The sequence below is a fragment of the Pithys albifrons genome, chromosome 22 (assembly GCF_047495875.1).
Source record: "Pithys albifrons albifrons isolate INPA30051 chromosome 22, PitAlb_v1, whole genome shotgun sequence".
Taxonomy (NCBI): Eukaryota; Metazoa; Chordata; class Aves; order Passeriformes; family Thamnophilidae; genus Pithys; species Pithys albifrons.
This window is the reverse complement of record NC_092479.1, coordinates 1,995,108-2,018,416: the sequence shown is the minus strand read 5'-3', so window position 1 is coordinate 2,018,416 and position 23,309 is coordinate 1,995,108. Positions and strand designations below refer to the sequence as shown.

The window sequence follows — 23,309 nt, the reverse complement described above, 5'->3', positions numbered from 1 at the left end:
GTCCAGCTCCTTTTCAGGACTTGCAGGGTTGTCCACCTCCCTCCCAGCTCCTGTGGAAGTGCTGCCAGTGACCTACTGCTGTTCCCATTGCCTTGGTGACTACACATGCCAACATCACCAGACAAAAGCTGTCCTGGCACATAACGGGAACAGAAGAGAGCACTGGACAGCATCACACAGCCCCTGGGGAGTTGCCACCCAAGCACTCATACTGGAGCTCCAGTCCCTGCTCTTTCCCTGTGAAGGTTCACAGATAATCCTTGTTCACAAGCCAGATGGGAATTCCAGGTATGTGTCCATGCATGCTACATGCATTTCCTCAGGGACCCTTCTTCTGCACATGGCCATGTCTTGCTGTGCTGTGGGTTTCAAGCAGCCATACTTGATTTTCCCCCCTCTGTATGTAAGTGCAAGATTTTAGGGCAGCATGAGGTTATTGAGAGCAATCCTGGCCTCTTCCCTCTGTCCTGCCTGCCCATCCTGTGCATGGCTCTGCCCCTGCATGCTGGAAGTGTGTTGTGCTCTGCATGGTGCTTGCGTGGTTTGTGTTGGTGCCTGTGCCTGCCCTGCATGATAATTCGTGCAAACCTCACTTTTTGTGAGGCACATGGGTCATGTGTGACAGGATGGGGCTGGGGGCTTGTCTCAGCCTCACAGGGGTCTCAGCCTGCACAGCAAATCAAGGGCTGAAGCCCACACAGCCTTACAGTGAGGAGGGTAGGACAGGGCTGTCCTCCCCACGGGGAAACTGAGGCATTTGGGATGGGGGGGTCACCGAGTCTCAGTTAGTGCCAGGAGCCAGTAGTGAAAGAAAGAAAAAAATGCTTTCCTTTCCTTTTTCTTGCAGGACAGAGAAAACTGCTGGAGAGCAGAGCAGGACTGTGTGGGGCTCTCCCAGACCGGCACTGTCACATCTTCAGCACTGGTTGGAGGATTTTGTCAAGAGCCTGGTCCTGTATCACAGCAGAGGATCCCCAGCACGGCAGAACAACCCCAGCACGGCAGAGGATCCCCAGCACGGCAGAACAACCCCAGCATGGCAGAGGATCCCCAGCATGGCAGAATAACCCCAGCATGGCAGAGGATCCCCAGCACGGCAGAACAACCCCAGCATGGCAGAGGATCCCCAGCACGGCAGAACAACCCCAGCATGGCAGAGGATCCCCAGCACGGCAGAACAACCCCAGCATGGCAGAGGATCCCCAGCACGGCAGAACAACCCCAGCATGGCAGAGGATCCCCAGCACGGCAGAACAACCCCAGCATGGCAGAGGATCCCCAGCACGGCAGAACAACCCCAGCATGGCAGAGGATCTCCAACATGGCAGAATAACCCCAGCATGGCAGAGCATCTCTGGCACAGCAGAGCATTCTCGCGAGCACCCAGTGTCAATGGGTGGGAGGAAAATCACTGTTTGGATGAAGCACTGAACTGACTTCATAGCGGTGCATCCCCCAAGGGGTTAAGGACATGCAGTGGGCCAGGCAGGGCCAAGCCGCGCTCCCACCGGTCCCTCCCGATCCCCTCCCACCGCTCCGCCGGGCGCAGGAGGGCGGGAGGCAGCGGGAAGCGGAGCGGAAGGAGCTGAGTCCCGACGTCCAGGCGAGCTGTGCCTGGAGCTGCACCAGGCCAAGCTTCCCATCCCGCATATCCCCATGGAAACCCCGGCCCCGCCCGATTGTGGGTCACTGATGGCCGCGCAGATCCAGAGGGGCGAGGGGGGTTGTCGGGGGCCGCTCCCCGACACCCAGGGGCTCCTGCCGAGGTTGCCCAAGCTGCGAATGGGCGAGGGACGGATCCCTTCCCCCCACCCCCGCCCACATCCACCCCGCTGCGGAGCATTAGCGCTCCCCGGCAGCATCCCCGGCCCCCTGCCCAGCCCCGGCACCATCCCAGCCCCTCCATCGAGCCCGAGGTGCGTGGGGTGCCCCACCCGGGGGTTTGCAGCCGCAGGACCGCCCGCACTCCACACTCGGTTCTGCTGGTCGTTCCCCTCCTGCGCTCCCCTCCCAGCACGAGCCCCCTGAATGTTCCATTTGAAGCTAATTCCGGCTGAAATCTGGTTTGCTTTCCAACGTTGCTGCTTTAAATTGGAGAGATTGACCTTGTAGCAGGAGGTGACATGCAGATGCACATCAGCCGCCCGTCAGCGCGGCGGCGGGGGCTCGGGGGTGCGGAGCCGCCTCGGGGACAGGCCAACTATTTTATGAGTAATTTAATATCTGGAACACAGACTTTTCATTCCCAGAGATCTGCTGGGAAAGAAAGAGCCTTTCTGCAGCCCAGCGAAGGCTGTTCCTCATAAGGAGGCAGAGCAGAAAAAATAGGGCTGGGATTTAACCCCTTGGTGGCCAGTCCAGTGCAGAGGTTCCCAGCTCCCCGTCCCTGCAGAGGGGCCAGGAAAACCAGGAATTCCCTGCACAGCTCAGAATGGGAGACAAGCCAGGCTTCTTTTGCTCAGGGCAAAAGAAAAAATTGCTGCTTTCCATTCAAATTCAAATCCAAGCCTGAGTGAAGATAGGGGTAAATAAACAATGGCACTGAGGTGAGATTTGGGGTAAGAGCTGGTGTCTGAACTCTTCCCTGTCCCAGCCTGGTTCCTGCTGAACCAAACTCCACAGGAGTCCTGCTGGGGATGGGATCACCTCCAGTGGAACCAGTGCACCTAGAGGATCCATGCAGGGAGCTCCTGCCCTGCTGACAGTGAAATCACTGCATGTGACCTCAGTAACCACCAAACTTGAGTTGGTGCTGCTGCATCCCGTTGGTGTCTGCAACATCCCAGCGAGCACAGTCCAGTGCCTGTCCCAGTAATGCCTCTGCCAAGAGCATTCCAGCATCCTGGTACAGCACTGAAACCACACTAATCTTCCCATACAGCTTTTGCTTGAGACTATGGTTTGGAGAACGGGAGGGAAGGAAGAACATAACAGCCCCAGCACCTGTATTTCACTACACAACCTGGCCCAAGGGCAGAGGAGGTGGTGGTTGGGAGCAGCAGTGACTGTGCCTCAGAGCCATGAGGCTGAAGGGAAGGAAACCTCAGGCTGTTCAGGAGGAAGCTGCTGGCAAGGGAAAAGCCTCCCTGCACCTGGGAGCAGTCTTGAGCTCCGGGGGAGAAGGGCTGTTTGCAGAGACTTGCATGCAAGGCTGCTCCAGGAGGCCATGCTGGGCAGCCTGGCTGTGGCTGAGGCTGCCAGCAAGGACCAAGACCAAACAAGGATGGTTTGGGAAGGGCTTTTCCTTTGGCAGCACGTACTGGAAACTCATGGATTCAGTGCAAGCAGATAACACCTTTGCAGGCTCCCCAGCATCTGCCGGCGATGTTTGACCAGACCGTGGAACTGACATCACTGACTCGACCTCACTGACAAACAGCAAGGTCGTGCTTTCGTGTCTCCAGCTCAGCTTCATTTCCACCAATACTGACAAGCACAAGCATTCTCCATTGCACTAGATCCTGCCAAAGTCCTGCTTATGCCAGGAGAGGAGCTTTGGCACAGAGAAAACTTTCAAACCCCAAGTTAGATGATGCAGGAGAAACCTCCATGTTGTTTTCTTGCTGATCCCTGTTGCTGATCCTTGTTACTCTGTGCCTGGAAACAGAAAGACTTAGTTTTAAAACCCTGACAGGTCTACCAGTATTTGCCTACATCTTTCCCTCTCTGTCCCCCTCAGCGACCTCCAGCACCAACAGACCAAAGCACCCTACAGCTGCTTGGCAACCCTGAGACTCCTGAAGTCACCTTGAAACACCTCCTACCCCAACTTCAGCATCTGCTGAACATCTGGCGGCCTCGTCCTGGGCACAGTCCAGCCCTTGGTGGAGGCCTGATGCCACAGGTGAGGGTGACAGCACCACCTGGTGAAGGGCTGTGGCTGGGCCATGGGGAGGCACCGCAGCCACCCTGAAAATAAACTCCAAAGGGAGCGAAGGGGAGCAGAACAGGCATGTCAGGACAGAGCTGCAGAGCAGACACGGCATGTGCGGGCAGGGGGAGTGTGCACAGAGTGGGGGGAGTTTGCACAGTGTGAGCACACATAGAGCAACATGGATGTGCATGAACATGTGTGCAGGGCAAGGGTGTGCCGGGCAGTGAGTACATGCACAGAGCAGGGTGAGTGTGCACAGCGGGGGCATGCACAGAGCAACATGTATGTGCATGTGCACTCGTGCAGAGTGCACAGAGCAGCCAGGTATTTGCACAGAGCAGAGTGAGTGAGTCTGTGTGCACAGTGCAAGTGTGCCCAGAGCAGTGAGTGCATGCACAGAGCAGGGTGAGTGTGCAGGTGTGCACAGGGTGAGTGTGCAGAGACTGCTGTGAGTGAGCACACACAGCATACACAGGAGTGTGCCCAGAGTGCTGGGCCACATCCGTCTGTCCTGGGTAAGAACAGACCCTGCAGGTCTTTTCCTGGGGTGCAGTCATGCAGGGTTGAAGCATGCTGGGCTCAGGTGCTTGTGGGGAAGGTGTAAGGAATTAATTAAATATGCAAATTGGTCCCTTCCTGAGTGACAGTGACCATGACACTGCCCTGACCCACCCTTATCACCCACTACACTGACCCTAACCACGTTTCTCTCCAGCCCTCCTGATAATGGTTGTGTTGTTCCAAGATTGCTCTGTATTCTACAAATGAATCTTGGACCTCAGAGCAAAATGAGGAGGTTTGGGAACAGGGCTGGATCAAAGCTTTGGTGTCCAGCAACATCCCAGATGAAGCTTCCTGATGCCTACACTGGTCCTAACACATGGGGTTATCCTATGTCAGAAGAAGGACATTGCATTTGTCTCCATTCAGTGTCAGTGGGCTCCTGCCAGCTCATTTTCCAGCCTGTCAGGGCTCTTGGAATGGCAGCCCTCGTCTCCAGTGCATCCAATGCTCCTTGGTTTGGTGTCTCCTGGCAGGAGATGTAGCTTGTGTTTAGTGTAGTGCAGCTCTGTTTTTGGGGTTGCTCTTGTCCTTCCCCTGTCCTGCTGTTCCCAGTTTTTATGGGATGCTTCATCTCCAGCTGTGAAACAACATCAGTGTTGTGGCTGCGTTTTAAAAGCCACCCAGGGAGACCTTCAGGTCATGACACCCAACACCTCTGCCTCAGCCTTCTTGGAGGAGCAGAGGTCTAGGGACATGGGTGGCTGCACACCAGGGACAAAAGCCACAGATTTTGCTGCAGGAAGGATGAAGCTCTGAAGCGGCGAGGAGGAGGAGGAGGTATGGACTGGGCTGGAAATGAGACTTCCTAATCCTGCCCGCTGCGTCCTTCCAGATCTTATGGGCAGAACTGAGCCTCTCGCTGCCGCTCGGCCCCTGGGGCTGTGCCCGCCCAGCCGGTGGGACGAGGATAGTCCCTCTGCCAGGTGAGGGCTGAACCAGTCTCCAGTGCCACCTGCCGGCAAATCACCCCGAATAGGAGCGGAAGCCTCCAAGCTGGTCACAACAGCTTCAGTCACTGTCCTGCGCTGGGACAGGGACACCTGAGCAGCCCAGAGCTGCCGTGGGGCCCTGGACCTACAAGCAGAGCCGGGCAACTCAGTGGCAATGCTCCATAAAGTCCAGTGCATATAGGACCCATCTCCCTAAGACCCTTTTATCATCGTCCTCGCCATCCAGCCCCTTTCAAATCTCAGACTCACACAAAAATTCTCTTTTCTACATCCTGAGTGCCCTGTGTCCACCCCTATGGACTGGGTTGTGGTCTTCAGACAACCCACCCACCCAGGTAACAATGCTGGGTTGTCACCTGTTAGAGATGTCCTTGGGCTGCTCAGCTTTAATTCATCTGAATGTCTTTGGGACCATCAGCTCTACTGTTAATAAGGAGATCTCTGGAAGGGCTTGGCTGTGTGATGGGACATGCATGTGCCAGTTCTCTGCTGCGGTTTTGGGGCTGTATGGGGGTAGCTGTGTGCTCCACACCACTCCCATCATAGCATCAAGCTGCATTCCCCACACACACTTTGTCACAAGCTTTGACAAATTTCTGTAGATCTTTTTGTCACCACCACACCAAAAAAAAAAGTCTCAGAGAAGCTGGGTCCCCAGACTGTGCCACTGTCAGGACCCTCCAGACCAGCACCATCTGCAGAATCTCCCCATCTACCACAAGTACCCAGTGGCCCCAGTCATGTCATATGTCCTGCCTGCCTCTAGAGGCCAGGCTGCCTCTCCATGTTTTCCTAACCCTGAGCTGGGACTCTCTGGGTGGCTCTAGGAGATACTCAGCCTGGTGTGCTGCAGGAACTGCATGAGTTGTCTGGCTCTGCTCAGCAGTAATGAGATCCTAGTGAGCCTGGGCTGCACCAAGGAACTGGGAAGCAAGGCCCTGGGTTATATGTTATATGGGAGGGGAGAAAGGCAAATCCTAGGCAGAAAGGGATCAACAATGCAAAAAGCTATCATTTAATGTGTGAGAACAGCAGCAGTGCACTTAGGGCACTGATTCAGGAGCAAAGAGTCATTTCCAGGGGAGGCCTCAGCCCTACAGGGACTGTAGAGGTGGGCTGCAGAGACACCTCCAGTGGGCTAAGCCTCAGGGAAGATGAGGAAGCCAGAGAAGATGCTGTCAGACCCCTCGATCCCCACCAGGGAGTTCTTCTCCGTTGGCTCCAGCCAGACAGACTCATTCATTGCCATCTTGAGGACCACTCCACCCGTGGTGACCTGGAAACTGTTGTTCACATAGTCACAGAAGGTCACCACATTCTCACCCCTGCTGCCACCTCGGCCCTTTTTGACATTGAGGCACAGGTTGCCCCTGGAGGTGGCATGGTAGGTGAAGTAGTAGATGCCGGGGACGCGGCAGATGAAGCGGCCGTAGCGGTTCTCGTAGCCGCTCTTCTCGTTAGTGATGGTGCGATCGAAGCGGACGGGCTGCTCCCGGCGGGGGTAGGAGCTGATGCTCCTGGAAGCGGAGAAGGCAGACTTCAGGGTGGCCTTGTAGTCACCGGAGTCCCCCGGAGGACCAGGTAATCCAGTGAGACCTGGTAAACCCTTTGCACCCGGGGGGCCCCTGGGGCCGACCTTCCCAGGGTACCCTGGTGCTCCCGGGTCTCCCTTCGGCCCGATGTCTCCTTCATGCTCTGCCTGGCCAGGGAGTCCTAGGAAGCAGGAGGAAGAGTCACCCACAGGTCTGCAGAGGGGGGCCAAGGAGGGAAACCTGCCCTGGGGTGTGGGTCAGTGGAGACCCCACCAACTGGCAGCTGTGACACACTTTGCTGTTGTACACCCTCCCTCCCCAGGTTGCTCCAGGTGCTCCTGTCTTCCTGGTCCCTTCTGTCCCTGAGCATCACCCCCACCAGACAGCACCTCAAAAGAACTGGTGGAAATGGATTGCTTTCCCAGGACCATGTGCCTGACACTGCCTTTTTCTGCTCTCAGCATTCACAAGACCATTGTCTTCCCCACCTGCAGCCTCCTCCTTACCTTGCTCGCCCTTTGGGCCATTCTCCCCATCTCTGCCATTGCTGCCAGGCTGTCCTGGTGACCCTGGGATGCCTGGAATGGTGCCGTAGGTCTTGCAGAGCGTGGCACTAGCAAGCTGCCCTCCAGCCAAGCAGATCAGCATCACCTGCACGATCCACATCTGCATGGGCACAGAAGGGTGTGGAGGGGCTTGCCTGGGTGGTGGGGGCTTGGGAAAGGCATTCTGTGCTGTTCTGAAAGATGGTGGCTGGAGGAACATCTGGGTAATATGATCAGGAAGGGAAAACACCTTACTGCAGAGCCAAATCTGCTCTCCTGTTGGCCTTGGAGGGAAGGACCAGTCCCTTTGGGCAAGGCAGGGCTTGTCAGTCTCTTGCTGTCTTAAATCCCCAGTTCACAAGTCCCCACACCTTCAACTACATGAATATCTGGGACAGGTTATACCAGAGGTCTGATGTCCAGCCTGACCATGCTGCTCCCCTGGGGGAGAAATTCCCTGTCCCATCTCAGGACCACACCTTCAGGGTAGAATCTTCCCCCAGCCAGGGCATTTTCATCATCTGTAAGGGGATGGCTCTTGCCTTCCACCAGGTCTGAGGGACAGTGTTAGTCCTTCAAGATGCCAAACCTCTCCCTACACTTGGCAGGTTCCCCTATGTCCTGCCACATGGCTGCTCCATCCCAGAGATGTTTCTATATCTAATCAGTGTTACTGGGACAGTCATCTGTGATTCCAGTCCCTGTGGTCACACATTTCTTCTGCTCTCCCTGCACCCTGCAGCTCAACTCCTTCCCCCAGCTCCTGCTCTGGGTGCATGTGGATAAGCATTTGGGCATTTGGGGCCTGTATCTGGATATCACATCACCCCAACCATACTCTCTGGCCTTAGGTGGACTTTCCCAGCACTGAAATTTGGGTACTGGCAGGACAAGAGGTTGGTGAATTGGATCCTCCAGCTGCAGCAGCTCTGATTTGAATGTGGCAGAAACAACGACCAAACCACAGGCTCCCAGTCCAGGTCCACCAGAGGACAAGAGCGGGAGGGCACCCCCAGGGAACATTTCAGACTGGTGGCCAGTCCCTCATCACTCCTCTGGGACTTTGCTATCTCCCCTTTCATGTCTCCTTTCTCCCTGGCAGAGCCAGAGGGGTCGAGGTCCCATCAGGGATCTCCACCCCCAGCCCAGCAACCCCACCACTCTCTTCTGCCACAAGCCCCAGGGAAGTGCTACGGATGCAGATGACTGTCACCCTGCTGGGGCCAGGTTCTCCATGTGCTCCTGCCTCTGTGGGGTGCTGGAGGCTCAGTGTTATTCTTACCTTGAGCTCCTTGTTGCTTGGGTGGGGAGATGGAGTGGGACACACCAGCGTCCTGCCTGGAAATGCCTGTGAGAAGAAGCAGAAGTTTGCTGCAAGGGTTGTTGTGAAAGGATCTGGGACACATCCCTTTTTTATCTTTAGCTCCTACCCTTTTTTCTGTGACAGTTTCATATCCTCCACAAATGCTGTTGTCAGCTCAGCAGAACAAGCCATGCCCAAACAGCCCCTGGGTGCCCCTGAGTACAGCTCTGTCCTGCAGAGTCCCTGAGTCCTGCTCAGGTGTGTGTCCCCTCCTTGCTCAGGACGTGAGCTCCAGACAGGTCTGGGGTAATCCATCGGTGCTGCAGGAATGTGCGTGCATTCAGCCAACCTCCCCCTGGCTGCTCTGCACATTCCCAGCTCTGCTGGGAGGTTCCAGCAGGCCCAGGGGATGCTGCAGGGCTTCAGCATCCATCACCTTGAATTCGTGCCCCAGGCTCTCCTAAATGTTGTGCAAGGGGAGTGATTTACCTTGTAGGAAAAGCTTTCCCAGCCCTGCTTTCTGCTGCTGCCTTGCAGAGGTGAAGCACAGGACATCTGAGGAGGTGCCCTCCTGTTCCACCCTACAGTGTGTGCCACCAGGAGGAAACCCTGCTGGGTTTCGTTGGGCTCTGCAGCATCCACAGCCTCCAGGAACATCTTTGGTTTGGGTCACGAAGCAGGGCTGGGACCCTAGGGATGTCCCACCCTCAGTGGTGTGTAAGTGGGGTTTGCTGCATGGTCCGTGCCCATTTGCAGCTGGATTGCATCCACTTTTGGAGAAAAGGGAGTATCAGGGGCCTTACTTGGAGGACTCTTGGTCCCCCCTTGGTGGGGGCTGTGTGGGGGCACAGGAACCATCCCCTTCCTGCAGGCAGTGCAACCAGTGCTCCTACCCCCCACCCCAAGCAAGGCCAGACTGTGGATGGTGTGTGATGTCACTGATGCTGAGCATGGCTGAGCCAGTGAGGCCTCAGGGACTTGCTGATGCCTTGCAGGTGTCCAGATGTCAAACACACGCACATGTGCACACCACATCCACTGGGCTCCACCTGCAGAAAGGTAAGTCATGGAGGAAACAACACACTACATCAGGCACATGGGGGAAGGTTTTATTGACACTTTCCACAGCCAGATCATGGCTGAACCTGGGGCAGCCCAGCTGGGGAGAGGAGAGAGGCAGAGAGACCCTTGAGGTAATGTGGGGTTATCAAGGGGATACACATGGCAGTGCCAGCAGGATGGGGGACTTGGCACCATCACTCTGGGTACAGATGGATGCAGATGTGTCTGTTACTGCCCCATTTAGTGGCTGACAGTGCTCGGTACCCAGACTGAGGGGTTGTGTCTGGCTGCTGGGCCTTCTCACCCTGCAGAGAAACTGGGAGCAGCAGCAACAGCTTGGCAATGAGCAATGTGTTCAGGGCAGGATGTATCAGGCAGGGTGCTGCGGTGGGCCCTGGGGATCCTTTAGTCTGGGAAGAGCAGGAACCCTGAGAAGACGCTGTCGGAGTTGGCGATGCCCACCATGCCGTTGTAGTCATTCACTTCCAACCAGACCTGGTCCTCAGCAGCCAGGCGGAGCAGGGTCCCCCCCGAGCTGACCTGCATGGTGTTGGTCTTGTGGTCACAGAAGCTGGCCATCCTCCTCTGGTTCTTGTGCAGGATGACACAGAGGTTGGCTGTCTGTGAGGTGTGGAAGACAAAGTAGTAGAGCCCAGGGAGTCTGCAGGTGAACTTGCCCGTGGTGGTGTTATAGTCATGGTTGGTGTTGGTGATGACGTGGTTGAAAATCACAGGGATATTCTTTAAGGGGTGCTCCTTGGTCTGCCTAGTCACTGAGAATGCTGACTGGTGCTTCTGCTTGTAGCTGCCTGGCATTCCTGGCTCTCCAGCCAAACCCATCATCCCAGGTTCTCCAGGGGCACCAGGAGGGCCACTGGGACCCTTCTTGCCTGGCAGCCCAGGGCTACCTAGTTCCCCTTTCATGCCCTTGGGCCCTCGTGTTGCAGGAGGAGCTGGGATACCTGTGGGGTGGTGGAAAGTGAAAGGGAGTCAGTGGCAGTGGCAGGATGCGGGGCGGGGCTTTTTCTCCAGCTCCCCCCCCTCCCTCCGCCCCCCCCCTCCCCCGACTTGGGAGAATGCTGTTGCCTCTCTCCAGCCTGACCACAGAGGATGCTCTCCCCAGCCTGCAAAACAAGGCAGACAGCCATGACAGACTCAATGCCCCCTCTGCAACCTCCTCAAATGTGGTTTCCCTCCTCCTCACTCACCTGGCTCCCCTTTGGCTCCCTTCAGCCCATCCCGGCCATCCTTGCCCGGCATTCCCGGCATGCCTGGCAGGCCTGGAGCACCATAGCAGTTGTGAGGGGCATCTCCAGTCACAGCAGAGCCCAGATTCAGGAGGAGGAGGGTGAGAGCCAGATGGAGCTGCTCCCAGAGTCTCAGCTCCATTTTGGTGTTCTGTAATAAGGAAAGGGAAAGAAAGTGCTGGAGTGAGGGGCCATGTCAGGGTGGCTCCCAGGGCAAGGAGAAAAGGAGGCTGGCTGCTCCAGGAGCACCTGGCTGCCATGGGTGTGCCCTCAGTCTTCCACCTATACCAGCTGCCAGGCAGTGGGGAGGTGGATTTGTGGAGATGAACCCTGTGTCCATCACCAACCCCAGGGCAGTCCCTGATGGCAAAAGATGGGTTGGACTTTCAGTCTGGATGGAGCCATAAGGTCTGTGGTACACATTGCCAGCTCCAAGCCCTCTCAAGCCCCTGGTAATGCACACACCACCATGAACTATCACACTCTACTGCACAGAGGTTGAAGCTCCCTGGACCCAGCTGATCTCACCCCTCCTTCAGCAGCAGCCTCACTGTCCTGGCTCTGCCCCTCAGGATGAATCCTGTCAGCTGGTGCATCCCACCTCAATGAACTGTGTGCAGCCTGGCAGTGCCTTCTCCTCCTCCTCCTCCTCCTCCTCTCACATTGACCTCCTCACATTCTCCTCTGCTCCAGCATTGGGCCGTATGCTGCTGGACCCCCAGCCCCCTGCAGCCCATCCTCCATGCATGGGCCCTGCAGCTCCTCTTACCTCTGGTGGGGAGCAGGGGATGGGACCCTGTGCTGCTGGTCCCTCTGGCCACTGCAGTTGGTGCCTGCCACCACAGCACGCGGGGATGGTGCCCTGACACCCTCACGGAGGAAGTCAGAGTTAGGAAAGGGCCCTTGGGGACCCAGAACCCGTAACTGTCCCCAGCCAAGTTTCACATCCTTCTGCCTGATTGTTTTTGCTGAGCGAGCACTTTCTTGGCTGTCCTGTGAAACCCGCACTCATCCCACTGCAACAGGAAGGGCTGGGAGGACAGTGGGAGGACAAAGCTCTACCAAGAGATGTGTGACAACCATCCCAAGCCACCTAGCCCTCCCCAAATCACCTGCTTTCCCCCTTGCTTCACTTGTTTCTGAATGGAAGGGCAGCATGGGGAGCAGAGCCTCTGGCCAGCTCCATAGAGATGCCTGAGGCACAGAAAGCCTGGTGCAAGGCCTGGCTCTGAGGGAAGATGCTGTATCCCTAAATGGGACTGGAGAGTGTTGTCTGCTTGAGAGTTTCTGACCTGCACCTTTTCCTGTGCTTCACCAGTACTGCTGGGTTCTGGACTCGGTGAGGCCCCAATATCCCTCATCAGGGTGTTGCTTTTCACAAGTGGCCTGGCCTTCTTGCTGCTCCAGGAATGGTGACATTTGAGTGCCCAATGTGTGTGTAGCAGCTCCTCTGAGGAGCATTCCCAGGGTATGGCACCTGTGTGTCTTCCCTGATGCTTCCCAGCTGCCTGATTCCTGCCCAGCTTATTATACCTCCCACTCATCTTACCTCAAGACCCTCACAACTCCACCATCATCATCCCACAACTCCATCAATTACCCTGATACCCCTGTCCCTCCTTGCTGTAAGGCTGGAGGACCATTGCTTCCTTTCACCTTCCTGGGAGAGTCTGGTTACAAACAGGGGTCACTTGAGCTAGGTACATGATCTACTCCTGGGTTTTCCCTTGCAGGACAGCTACCTTGGGCTCAGCAGAGAAGGACATACATAGCCTAATCCGAGCTTTCTCATGCCTTTCAGTAAATGTCAACTCTGATTGGACACTCTATTACCTCCTGTTCTCCCTTTGCAGTGCCAGGGACAAGGTGGGATTGCTTCTTTCCCGGGACAGCTTGGGAATGAGTCCAGGATATTCACGGTTTGGGGAAGATGCATGAGTAGAAAAGAAAACTCAGTGATCTGTGGTGAAAGCAGGTTTTATTTATACTGTTGGGGAGGATGTCACAGAATGTGTCCCAGTGCCAGGAAGGCATTTGCAGTGGTTAGTGGAGCAGAAGCAGTGGCAGGCAGTGATTTCCCACTCCGGAGCAAAGTTCCACAGCTGGTGACAACTGGGACCCTCCAGGGTGGGGTTTAAAAGCCCAGGAGGAGAAAGAGATGAGAGTCCACTGCCTCTAGGATAGAGTGGGCAGGCTCAGCACAGAGGTGACTGCTATGGTGGTGACCTGCAGCCAGCTGTGACATTGGTGGGAGCACAGGACCCATCTGGACACTCAGTCTGGGCCATCCCCATGTGCTATGGCATTAAACCATCCCAACCCATAGAGGGAACACCCACGCAGACAGACAGCCCATGATGCCCTGAGGGTCTGTCAGCCTGTCTGTGGGAAGAGCATGAAGCCGCTGAAGACGCTGTCTGCCTCAGAGCTGCCATAGGTTGTGCTGCCCTGGGCAGGGTCAGTGGTCACGGACACCTGGTCGCCCCCCGCCAGGCTCAGCACGCTGCTGCCCGAGTTCAGCTGCAGGATGCCATGGCTGTTGGTGTTGCAGAAGCTGACGATGCGCTCCCTGTTCTTGGTGATGCTCAGGCACAGGTCGCCACTGGAGACCACCTGGTAGGCAAAGTAGTAGAGCCCAGGGGTGCGGCAGGTGAACTCCCCGGTCTGGGGGTTGTAGGAGTTCTCCTGGTTGGTGATGATGTTGTCAAACACCACTGTCCTGCCCGTGGATCTTGGGGACCTCCGTGAGGCAGAGAAGGCAGGGCGTGGCTGCTCCGAGATATTGCCAGCTCTGCCCTTGTGCCCCTTGGGCCCTGGCTGCCCTGGGAAACCGATGAGACCAGGCAGGCCATGAGAGCCACGGTTCCCTGGAATGCCAGGAGGTCCCGGTTCACCTGCATCCCCTTTGGGTCCCTGGATGCCCGTCCTTGGCGCTGGTTTCCCTGGGGAGAGGTGGTGAAGAGGAGCACTTCATGCACATCTGGCATCTCCCAAGCTGCTCCCACAGCCCAAGATGCTCCCACCAAGAGACTTCCAGGCTCCCCATGCTGGACATCCCAGGGTTTCCCTTACCTGGGTCTCCTCTGTCACCCTTCTGTCCTGGCCTCCCATTGAGGCCAGGGACTCCAGGGAAGCCATCCTTGCCATCTGGTGCCCGGCACACTCCGTCCTCCAGCAGGGCCATGCCCAGCACTGCCGCCAGGGTGCTGGTCACCAGCCAAAATCCAGGTGGCATCCTGCCTCCTACAAGCACAGGGTGGGGAGTGGGGGATGGAGGCAAACACACAGACCTTGGACACACACGTGCAAGTGCTCTCAGCAGATGCATCCACAGATCTACCACACTGCCCAATACAGATCACCAAACACCACATGCAATGGTGGAAATAGCTTCCTGGAAGGATTCTGAGGCTGTTTCCTTGTGTGATCTGAAATAACTGATGTCACTGAAAATCTCTGGCACATCCATGGCTGAGCTGTGGGATTGGAAAGCCCAGGATGTAGAACATGGCACAAAGCCTGTGCTGCATGTCTTGGGGATGGGTGGTGGCACCACCGATGCACATAGAGGATGTTTATTCCAGTTTTGGGGGAGAGGCACAGATCTACAGGGCTGTGTTTCTGTGGGAGAGCACAAGGGAGGAAAGGATGCACAGAGACACATCAGGGATAAACAGGAAAGGGAAAACAGGCAAATGGGATTCAAACCTACAACACATGGAGCTGGGAGGAGAGATGTCCTGAGCACACAGACCTATCCCCAAGCCTGAGGTACTCTGCCCGGGACAAGCCTGCAAAGCCCAGTGGTATCCACAACCACATGGAGCAAGGACAGATTCTTGCAGCTCCCTCCACCCCTGCATCGTCTTCTCCCCCTTTTTCTATTTTAAACCCTTGTGGAGGTGGAAAGTGAAGAAAGAATGAGGCCAGGGAGCAAGGTCAGGAGAGTGGTGGCAGATGAGGAGTGTGTCCCCAGCTGTTTGGGGTGACTTACCTGGGTGCAGGGTGTGAATACAGACCAGAGTGAGCAGCAGCTCAGTTTGCTGAAAGCTCTTCCCTGGGAGCAGGGAGGAAGAGAAGCAGGGTGGGAGAATGTGCTTGCATGCACAGTGGTTTGCCTGGTTGGGGAAGGGATGTGCTAAGTTTTACTTTCTCTATACAAGAAAGAAACTTGTTCCCCTTTCCGTGCTCCACTCTGGCTGTGCTGAAAACAGCTTGGTCAGCAAGAGTGCGGGACTGCTGGGTGCCCACCCTGGCCCAGCAGCACAGCTCCCACAGCAGGGACTGGTGGGGACTGGCCACAAAGCTACAGGACAGTGGAGGATGCCCAGAGGCTGCCCAGAGTGATGCCACAGTTCTGCCCCTGCAGGAGGGGACAGGTGATGTGAGCACCAGGTGTCACAGCCAGCCAAGGGATGCTCAGGGAGCCCCAGGGATAACCCTTGAATGCTCCTGGTCTGGGTGATGGGCAGAGTGTGTCTGTCACTGGTACTCAACCTTGTCATGGTGGCTGCTGGGGACTGACCCCTCCAGATACCCACCTGGGCACTGCAGCCTGATAAAGCAGGGATTGTCAGTGCTCGTGTGGCTCAGCAGGACCTTGAGCACTTGGGTTGGATATTAGGAATATGTTCTTCCCTCAGAGGGTGGTGGGCACTGAACAGGCTCCCCAGGGCAGTGGGCACAGCCCTGAGGCTGCCAGAGCTCAAGGAATATTTGGACAACGCTCTGAGGGACAGGGTGGGATTGTTGGGGTGCCTGTGCAGGGCTCAGAGGCTGGACTCAATGGTCCTTGTGGGTCCCTTGCAACTCAGGATATTCCATGATTCTATGATCTCCTTCCCACTGCCCTCTCTTCAGTGCTTTGGGGACCTTGTGTCTGTAGTAGAGTGGGAGAAGATGGGGCTCTCTGACACCAGTATTGCTCCCAGTCTCCTTCAAGAGGCTGTGCCTTGAACCAGACAGATCTGGGTAACCCCAGGAGCTGTATGGCCCCATGAGACTGGACAAATGAAACACCAACACCTCATAATACAGAGCACAAGGAATTAGTCAAGTGATGTGCATTCAGCTCTGCTAGAAATAAGCCCCAAAATGCCACCAGTGTCAAAGCCCCATAATGTCAGGGAGTGAAGGGTTCCACGATGATCCCAGCAGGTGAGCATCCTTGGGATCCTGGGGACCAGCCAGGACATCCCATGGGGGACACAGTGGGTGGTGAGGAGGGGCTTTCTGATCCATACCCACCCGGAGTGTCCTTTCAGGTGTCCTGTGGCAGCTGCTCTGACCTTCATGAGAAAGAGGCATTGTGGTCCCTGAGGCAGATAGAGCAGCATAGGGTTCCCAGGCTGGAGCTGGGGCTCAGGAGAGGATGTCCAAGGAAAGAAGGTGGTGAGCAGGCCTGGGATTAGGGTGACTCCAAAGTCCAGAGGCGCTGACAAGTCCCCCTTTCCCCCCTTCTTGCCACCTCTATCAGTCCCAAGTAAGGTGTTGCATCATCCAAAACAGCTGAAAAAGGGAATGACCAAAACAACCCTGAGTCCATTGCCACTGGCAATCTGCCACTGAGCTGGTCATTAATTCATTGAAAAGGTGCCTTTTTAATGTAATATAATACACATTTTTAATCAAAATGTCATCCCATAATAAATCAGATGCCCAGAAGAAATGCAATTTTATTTTATCAGTAGAGTTCCTCTATCAACCAGACCTGTAACCGTGTCAAGACAAGATGACAGGTGAGTTTGAAAGGACCTACCTTCACCAAACGGTGCTTCTGGACAGTAATTGTATTTCTGCCCTGTTGCCCTTTCCTAATATACAGCCCAAATGAGACCACTCCATCATTTCATCCAGGATTGATTGATGGCAGTGTCCTTGTGCTCCTGTGTCTTTTGTCTCCTGCTGTCCCTTTAACCCCATTTAAATGCTGAATTATAGGCGCTGCTTTTGGGTTTCCAGTGTCTCATGGAAGCTGGTGTTGGTCCAGGTGTTCCCTGCTCTGGTTCCTTCAGACTCCTGGGCAGTGTTTACCCACTCACTTGACCTTCAGAGTTGCTGTGGTGAAGTCAAGCTTTCCTCTCACAACCCCTGAGTATCTGCTCCTCCTCCTCCTCCAGATCTGCAGCTGGGACATCACAGGCTGGTTTGTGTTGGAAGGGACCTAAAGCTCATCTTGTTCCATTCCCTGACATGGGCAGGGACAACTTGCACTATCCCAGGCTGCTCCAAGCCCCGTCCAATCTGGCCTTGGACACTTCCAGGGATGGGACAGCCACAGCTTCTCTGGGAAATCTGTGCCAGGGCCTCCCCACCCTCACAGGGAAGGATTTATTCCCAATATCCCTTTTAGCCCTGCCCTCTGGAGTGGGAAGCCATTTAAACTGGCGTCCGTGGCTCCAGTGGTGCCGACTGCAAGGACCCATGGATGAGCACTGCGCGGTGCCATCCGGGAAGCTCCTGCAGACCACAACTGGCAGCCCAACAATGCCTCCAACCTGGCACCCTCGTCCTTGCCGTTCCCACCGGGTGTTAGTGGGAGCCGAAGGTTGCCGGCACGGCAGCGAGGGGACACGCCACGAGATGGCACTGCTGCCTCAGCCGTGCTCCGTGTCACCTGCTCCTCTGCCCAGAGAAGGCACGGGGAGACCCCTTCGGGGTCTGTGTGTTCGCAGGTGTCCCGCAGGATGTGCAGGGGCAGAGTGAGCACACGGACACACCTGCCCCAGCACCGCCGATCGCACGTCGGGAACCAGGATGATCGACCTCCCTCCACACAGCCACAAACACTCCTTCGCCGAGGTGGGGGCAGTTTGGCACCCCCGGAACCTGGGGGAGGGGTTTTTCTCAGTGAGGAAAGGACCCCCATGGTGGGAGGTGCGAGGGGTCGTACAGCCCTGCCAGGTTCTCCCTGCTGAGGTGGATTCAGCAGTGTCCATCCAGCAGCACCACCACTGGCAGGCTCCAGCATGGAGAAGGGGCCAGGCGAATGCAGGGGAGCCCCAGGGGACAAGGAATGGGGCTAAGCCCAAGTCAGAGTAGAGTGGGTGCACCTGAAGTAGCCAGAGGATGTAGATGCCCTTTAGAGCCCCAGGTGTCACAAAATGATCCCCAAAGAAGATGGTGCCCTGGATTTTGGAGAACCCAACCACTCACATGATTTAGGGCACTATCATGGCCTCCTGGCTCTGCTGTACACCAAGAACTTTGCTCCAGAGGATTTTTACCCTGAGCAACCCTTCTCCTTTCAGTATGGGTTCAGGATGAGCCATGGGGCAGCACATTCACATTCTGCTGCCCTCCCAGCTGGTGCTGCCAGGCAAGATCAGTCAGTGCCATCCCAGCCTTGCAGACATTCATGGAAGAGCAGTGACCCCGTGAAGCCTCCCGCCATGTCCCCAGTGCCTGCAGGCACACACGAGCTGCCTGACAGCAGACAACAGGGAGAGAGATGCTGCTGTGCTGCCTTCCCTGCTGGGGCTCCCCAGGGCGCTGAGCGCTGACAGGCAGGCGCTGCCAGAGGAGGAGAAATCAGGGAGCTGGCACCTCCCTGTCATCGTGCAGGAGGCAGCACGGAGATCAACAGTGCTGGCAGGTACCACATACATCCCTGCTGGCAGTCACCAGCACCCCTGTCAGCCCCCTGCACCCACTGGAGGTCAGGGCAGCTCAGAGCACCCACCTTTCTGCAGCCACGGGTGGCTGAATGGTGCCTGAATAACCACACAGGGATGTTGGAGCTGTTGAACTGGGCTGTCCCAAAACAGAATCATAGAATCACGGAATCATTAGGGTTGGAAAAACCCTCTAAGCTCATGGAGTTCAATCATTAACTCAGCCCTGCCAGGGCCATGTCTCCAAGTGTCACATCCACATGTTTTTTGAACTCTCCCAGTGATTGTGACTCCAACACTGCCCTGGGCGGCCTGTTCCAATGCCTGACAGCCCTTTCAGTGAAGGAATTGTTCCCAGTATCCAATCTAAACCTCCCTGCTGCAACTTGAGGCTGTTTCCTCTTGTTCTGTCACTTGTTAACTGGGAGAAGAGACCTACCCTCACCTGGCTCCACCCTCCTGTCAGGGAATTGTGGAGAGGGATGGTGCCCTGGAAAGATTTCCTGAGATGTCAAGTGAAAATCAGGCTGCAAGGCCACTTGCCACACTGTGTAACTGCCACACGTCTAAAATGTTTGAATTGCTGTCCCATGGGATGTGTTATTCCTATGATGAATCCTTGCACAGAGCAGGTGTGAGGAAGAAAGACAGGTATGTGGTTTAAAAGCCAGGACTTCAGGCTCCAGCCCTTGCTCACTGTCTCCTGTCATTGCTGCACATCCCTGTCTGTTCATGGGATCAGAGGGGATAGATGAGTACTAAGCAGCCCTGGGCAATGCTGGGAAAGCTTGTCCCATCCCTCCCTCTCTCGTTCCCTGTTTCGGATGTCAGGGCTTGTCATTATTCAACATCTATTGGTTAATTTGGCTGATTGTTACCCTTTCTTTAATGTACCCGTTATTTATTTATTCTCTGGTGTAACAAGCAGTTCCAGATTGATCACTTTGGCATGTAAATGAGCTGCTCTAGTGCTTGTCACTGAAATTTGTAGATTGGGAAAGTTTGCAATCAAACACAGCCAGAATCTAAATTACAACATTTCAGGCAATAATAGCAGGGAGAAGACAGGAAGGATGTGCCATAAATAAAATGGGATCAGATTAGGGTGCCCAGAGCTGTGCTGACAACACACCAGAAGTCCCAGGGTGAGCAACAGCAGTCCTTACTCTGCAGAGATGTGGTGTCCTGGCAGGGCTGGCTGGTTCCCCCAATAGAGAAGAGCAAACAGAGGAAGCTGGAGAAAGGACTTCAGGGATCTCCAATCCAGGTCTTTGTACATGGCACGACTATTCCCAACCATAGACGAGGGTGGAAGTAGCTTTGCCTACCTGAGTCTTGAAACTCCACAAGGACAGAGATCGCCCATCCCTCTGGTGACCTGTCTTAGGGCTGGACCACACTCAGCTAAGGAAGCATTTCCTAATGTCCATCCCAAATCTCTGAAGGTTCACTCTGTAACCACCATCCTGTGTTACGTCACTTGGTATTTGTGAGATGTGTTTGACTCTATTTCCTTGCAGTTGCTCCCAAGCAGCTGCAGCAGTGATCAGCTCCCACCACAGCCCAGCGGGGTGACTTCCCCACTGTTGATCATAAGGATGAATTATTTCCTTGGCTTGGCTACAATCCTGCTGGTGTAGCAGTTTAGCTTGTCTGTATTTTGCTCAAATTCAGCCTGGTGCCCACTGATTCCTACCCCAGCCTTCCCTTACTCCAGCAGGGAGTCCCCAGCCTATTCACCCCAGGAGGAGAGTCCACAGTATCTTCAAAACATCCCCAAGGGTTTAAAAAATGGTTTTAAAGGCCATTTCTACAAGGCAACTGAAAAAAAAAAACAAAACCAGGCAAATTCTGGTCCTGCCTTCCTTCTCCTCCTGGCTTTATGATGGGCTCAGGAGATGAGGCTCTGAGATAGACCCTCGACATGGCTGAGATTCCCTTCCAATCCCAAGTGATGGCCATACTGAGGGGAGGCACAAGGTCCCTCTGTCTGGGCTGTGTGTTTTGATGTGTCACTTCTGGGTATGTGAGGTTTGCACTCTTTGGGTGCAAGATCATCAGGAATCCCTCTGCTAGAGAGAGTGCTCGTTCCAGTGGAGTGGGAAGGGCCATGCACCGGTTTGCAGCAACGTTGTGCTTCCCACTGGGCTGAGATAACCAGCACAGATCCTTCCTGCACCCTGCACACTGCACACAGCCAGACCCTGATGGCTGCCAGGGCATCATGTTCCCTTCCCAGACTGATCTGCATACCATGGCCTGGTTTCCCTGACGTTAAGGCCTTGAAAATGGAGTAGAAGTTTCCTTCAGGTGAGTGTCAGTGTTAACTGGGTCATGGCAGCTGGAGGTCTGTGTCGGCTGCAGCCTATTACACCTCATTTCTATTACAATGGGCTTTCCACAGTGCCTTCTCCGGGATCTCAGCTTCCCTCGGACTGACCTTGGCTGCTGGATCGATCCCAGCTCCCTTGTCACGTCTCCCCAGTCTGAGGGTGGCTGATTGCTGCTCCTGAGGCTCCAATTCCAGTGCTCCATCAGCCAACCTTCCGCTCATCATATTCCCGAGGAACATTCCGGCCGTGCTGTGCAGAGCCAGGCCGGATGTTTTCAAGGTATTCAGCCTGTGTTAGGTTGGAGGTCACGATGCCTCTGTGTCCCTGTGGTGTGAAAGCTGAACATCTCTAGTGGAAGGTGTCCCTGCCCATGGCAGGTGCTTGGAATGAGGTGGTCTTTACGGTCCCTTGCAATCCAAACAATTCTGGGATTTGATGATCTGGGTCTAGTGAGCACAACTTCAGCAGCTCTGATTTTCTCAGCTCTTTGGGCTCTGGTTCCTCAGGCAGAGGGCAGCAGAACCTGGTGTGGTCCACACGCATCCAACATGCTCTCAGGAACTTCCATCAGCTCAACACCTCACTATCCTCCATGGACAGGTCCCAGGCTCTGCTTCCACTGTGCTCCCTGTGAGTTCACCCTCCTCAGCCACCTCCATTGCTTTCTCAGAAGGACTGAGCCTCTTCCCAGCCTGGATGAACCCTTTTCCACTTGCAGTGGCATGAGCTCCTCAGGGTCCCCTCTTGCTGAAGTCCTCTCTGCAGACAGAGGTCCAACCCATGTCCTTGCTGCCAACTCAGAAGCAAATAGATCAACATCTCAGAGGCAATTGCAGCCCTCACCGAGTCTCCATGTGGGGGCAATGGTGTGGCAGGCCCAGCACTGACCCTCTGGCCTGGAGTTACTCTTCACTCAAACTTTTAATTTCAAAGCTGCACTGAGGAATGGGAAGAATCCCAGCTTCTAATTAATTACTGAGTTCCCTGTAATTGATGCAATTTACTGCCAGTGTGTCTGGTTTATTACACTGTGGAGAAGGTCACTCTGAACACAATTTTGCCAAACACCCCAGTGAGTGACCGTAAGCCCTGAAACAGCTCCACTCTTCAGATCCAGAGAGGTTTGCACTGGGTGGCAGAAGAAGACTGTGGTCCTGTGCCCCATGTATGAGAGCACAGTGGGGACCCACGGTGGAAGACACAGAATGCTGGAAGGTGGCTCCCTCTGGAGAGTGGGTCCTTGTCCTCTGGATGTGTAGGAAGAAATTGTTCCCTGTGAGGGTGGGGAGGCCCTGGCACAGGTTGCCCACAGAAGCTGTGGCTGCCCCATCCCTGGAAATGTCCAAGGCCAGGTTGGATGGAGCTTGGAGCAACCTGGGCTAGTGGAAGGTGTCCCTGCCCATGGCAGGGTCTGGAACTGTATCGGTTTTGAGGTCCTTTCCGACCCAGTTCATTCTGGGATTCTGTGATTCCATGATCTTACCTGCTGAACATAGAGGTCCCAGCAGGAGAACAAGCACATGCAGGACCCTGCAGCTGGGCTTCTTATGATGTTTCACAGGACAAATAGGAGGCATTTTTATTTCCAGTTCAGATTCACCCTTTAATGGGACACATTTGTTTGCATTAGCCTTCACAAGCAGGTTTCAGGAGGCTCAGGATGGGCAGTGGGATTTCTAAGGAATTCTAATCCTTCCAGTAATCCCTGAATTTTTCAGCTTAATTTATTTGGGGAAATAAATGAAACTTCTCACAATGGTACAAGGAGATTACAGTTTATGCCTCCCATTTTAAGTCCTGAGCTGGATAGATCTCCCTAATACCCTAAAAGCCCATATTGTTGGCATTTGTGTCTCTTCTCAAGTGTCTTCTGTACAGCTCTAATGTATCATCCCCTGGGCAGGGCCATGTCCTTCCCCTTGGAGCTCTGCTGATGGGCCTAGCCCAGGCTTAGGAGGGGATTTACTGAGCCCTTGAAATTGTCTCACTCACTAATTAATGATCAGGTTTCAGATCCAAAACATACACTGCAAAAGTGCATTTCATTAATCTTAATTAATGATTTAAATACTTGGAAGCCTGTGTGATTGATGGCAACTCTATCAACTTGCTTTGGTCCCTTGGCATCCCTGTCTCTACAGTGGGGATATGGGCACAGACCTTCCCTGCTTTCCCTTTGCCTGCTGCCCCCAGATCCAGGCTGGGCACCATTCTGGAAGGTTTTAGATGCTTGATCACAAAGTGAATGAGTGACAATTCTTGTGCTAGACAGGACATCTTCCCTGC

The 23,309-nt window shown here is 55.0% G+C and overlaps 3 protein-coding genes across 3 annotated transcripts; all 3 read right to left on the bottom strand.

Annotated features, from left to right (window-relative positions):
* Positions 1-6,380: 6,380 nt before the first annotated feature.
* On the bottom strand, positions 6,381-8,918 carry C1QB (complement C1q B chain). Its single transcript, XM_071575555.1, is given in 3 exon segments — positions 6,381-7,101; positions 7,427-7,586; positions 8,748-8,918. Coding segments are annotated over 3 exon segments (906 nt in total). The 3' UTR covers positions 6,381-6,526.
* Positions 8,919-9,859: 941 nt separating this feature from the next.
* On the bottom strand, positions 9,860-12,030 carry C1QC (complement C1q C chain). The gene is made up of 3 exons (XM_071575556.1): positions 11,847-12,030; positions 11,039-11,228; positions 9,860-10,792 (listed from the first exon to the last, which is right to left on the bottom strand). Exons 2-3 carry the CDS (start codon positions 11,217-11,219, stop codon positions 10,236-10,238), a joined length of 738 nt encoding a protein of 245 aa, XP_071431657.1. The 5' UTR covers positions 11,220-11,228; positions 11,847-12,030; the 3' UTR covers positions 9,860-10,235.
* Positions 12,031-13,038: 1,008 nt separating this feature from the next.
* C1QA (complement C1q A chain) lies at positions 13,039-15,220 on the bottom strand. Its single transcript, XM_071575692.1, has 3 exons — positions 15,072-15,220; positions 14,150-14,320; positions 13,039-14,019 (listed from the first exon to the last, which is right to left on the bottom strand). The coding sequence occupies exons 2-3, from the start codon at positions 14,310-14,312 to the stop codon at positions 13,451-13,453; spliced, it is 732 nt and encodes a 243-aa protein (XP_071431793.1). The 5' UTR covers positions 14,313-14,320; positions 15,072-15,220; the 3' UTR covers positions 13,039-13,450.
* Positions 15,221-23,309: the final 8,089 nt, after the last annotated feature.

Bases quoted from the DNA above. Each gene is read 5' to 3' on its own strand.
- C1QC (XM_071575556.1), bottom strand. From the start codon at position 11,219: ATGGAGCTGAGACTCTGGGAGCAGCTCCATCTGGCTCTCACCCTCCTC. The intron at 10,793-11,038 runs GTGAGTGAGGAG...ACCACCCCACAG, and splicing joins GGGAGCCAAAGGGGAGCCAG to GTATCCCAGCTCCTCCTGCA.
- C1QA (XM_071575692.1), bottom strand. From the start codon at position 14,312: ATGCCACCTGGATTTTGGCTGGTGACCAGCACCCTGGCGGCAGTGCTG. The intron at 14,020-14,149 runs GTAAGGGAAACC...ACCTCTCCCCAG, and splicing joins GGGTGACAGAGGAGACCCAG to GGAAACCAGCGCCAAGGACG.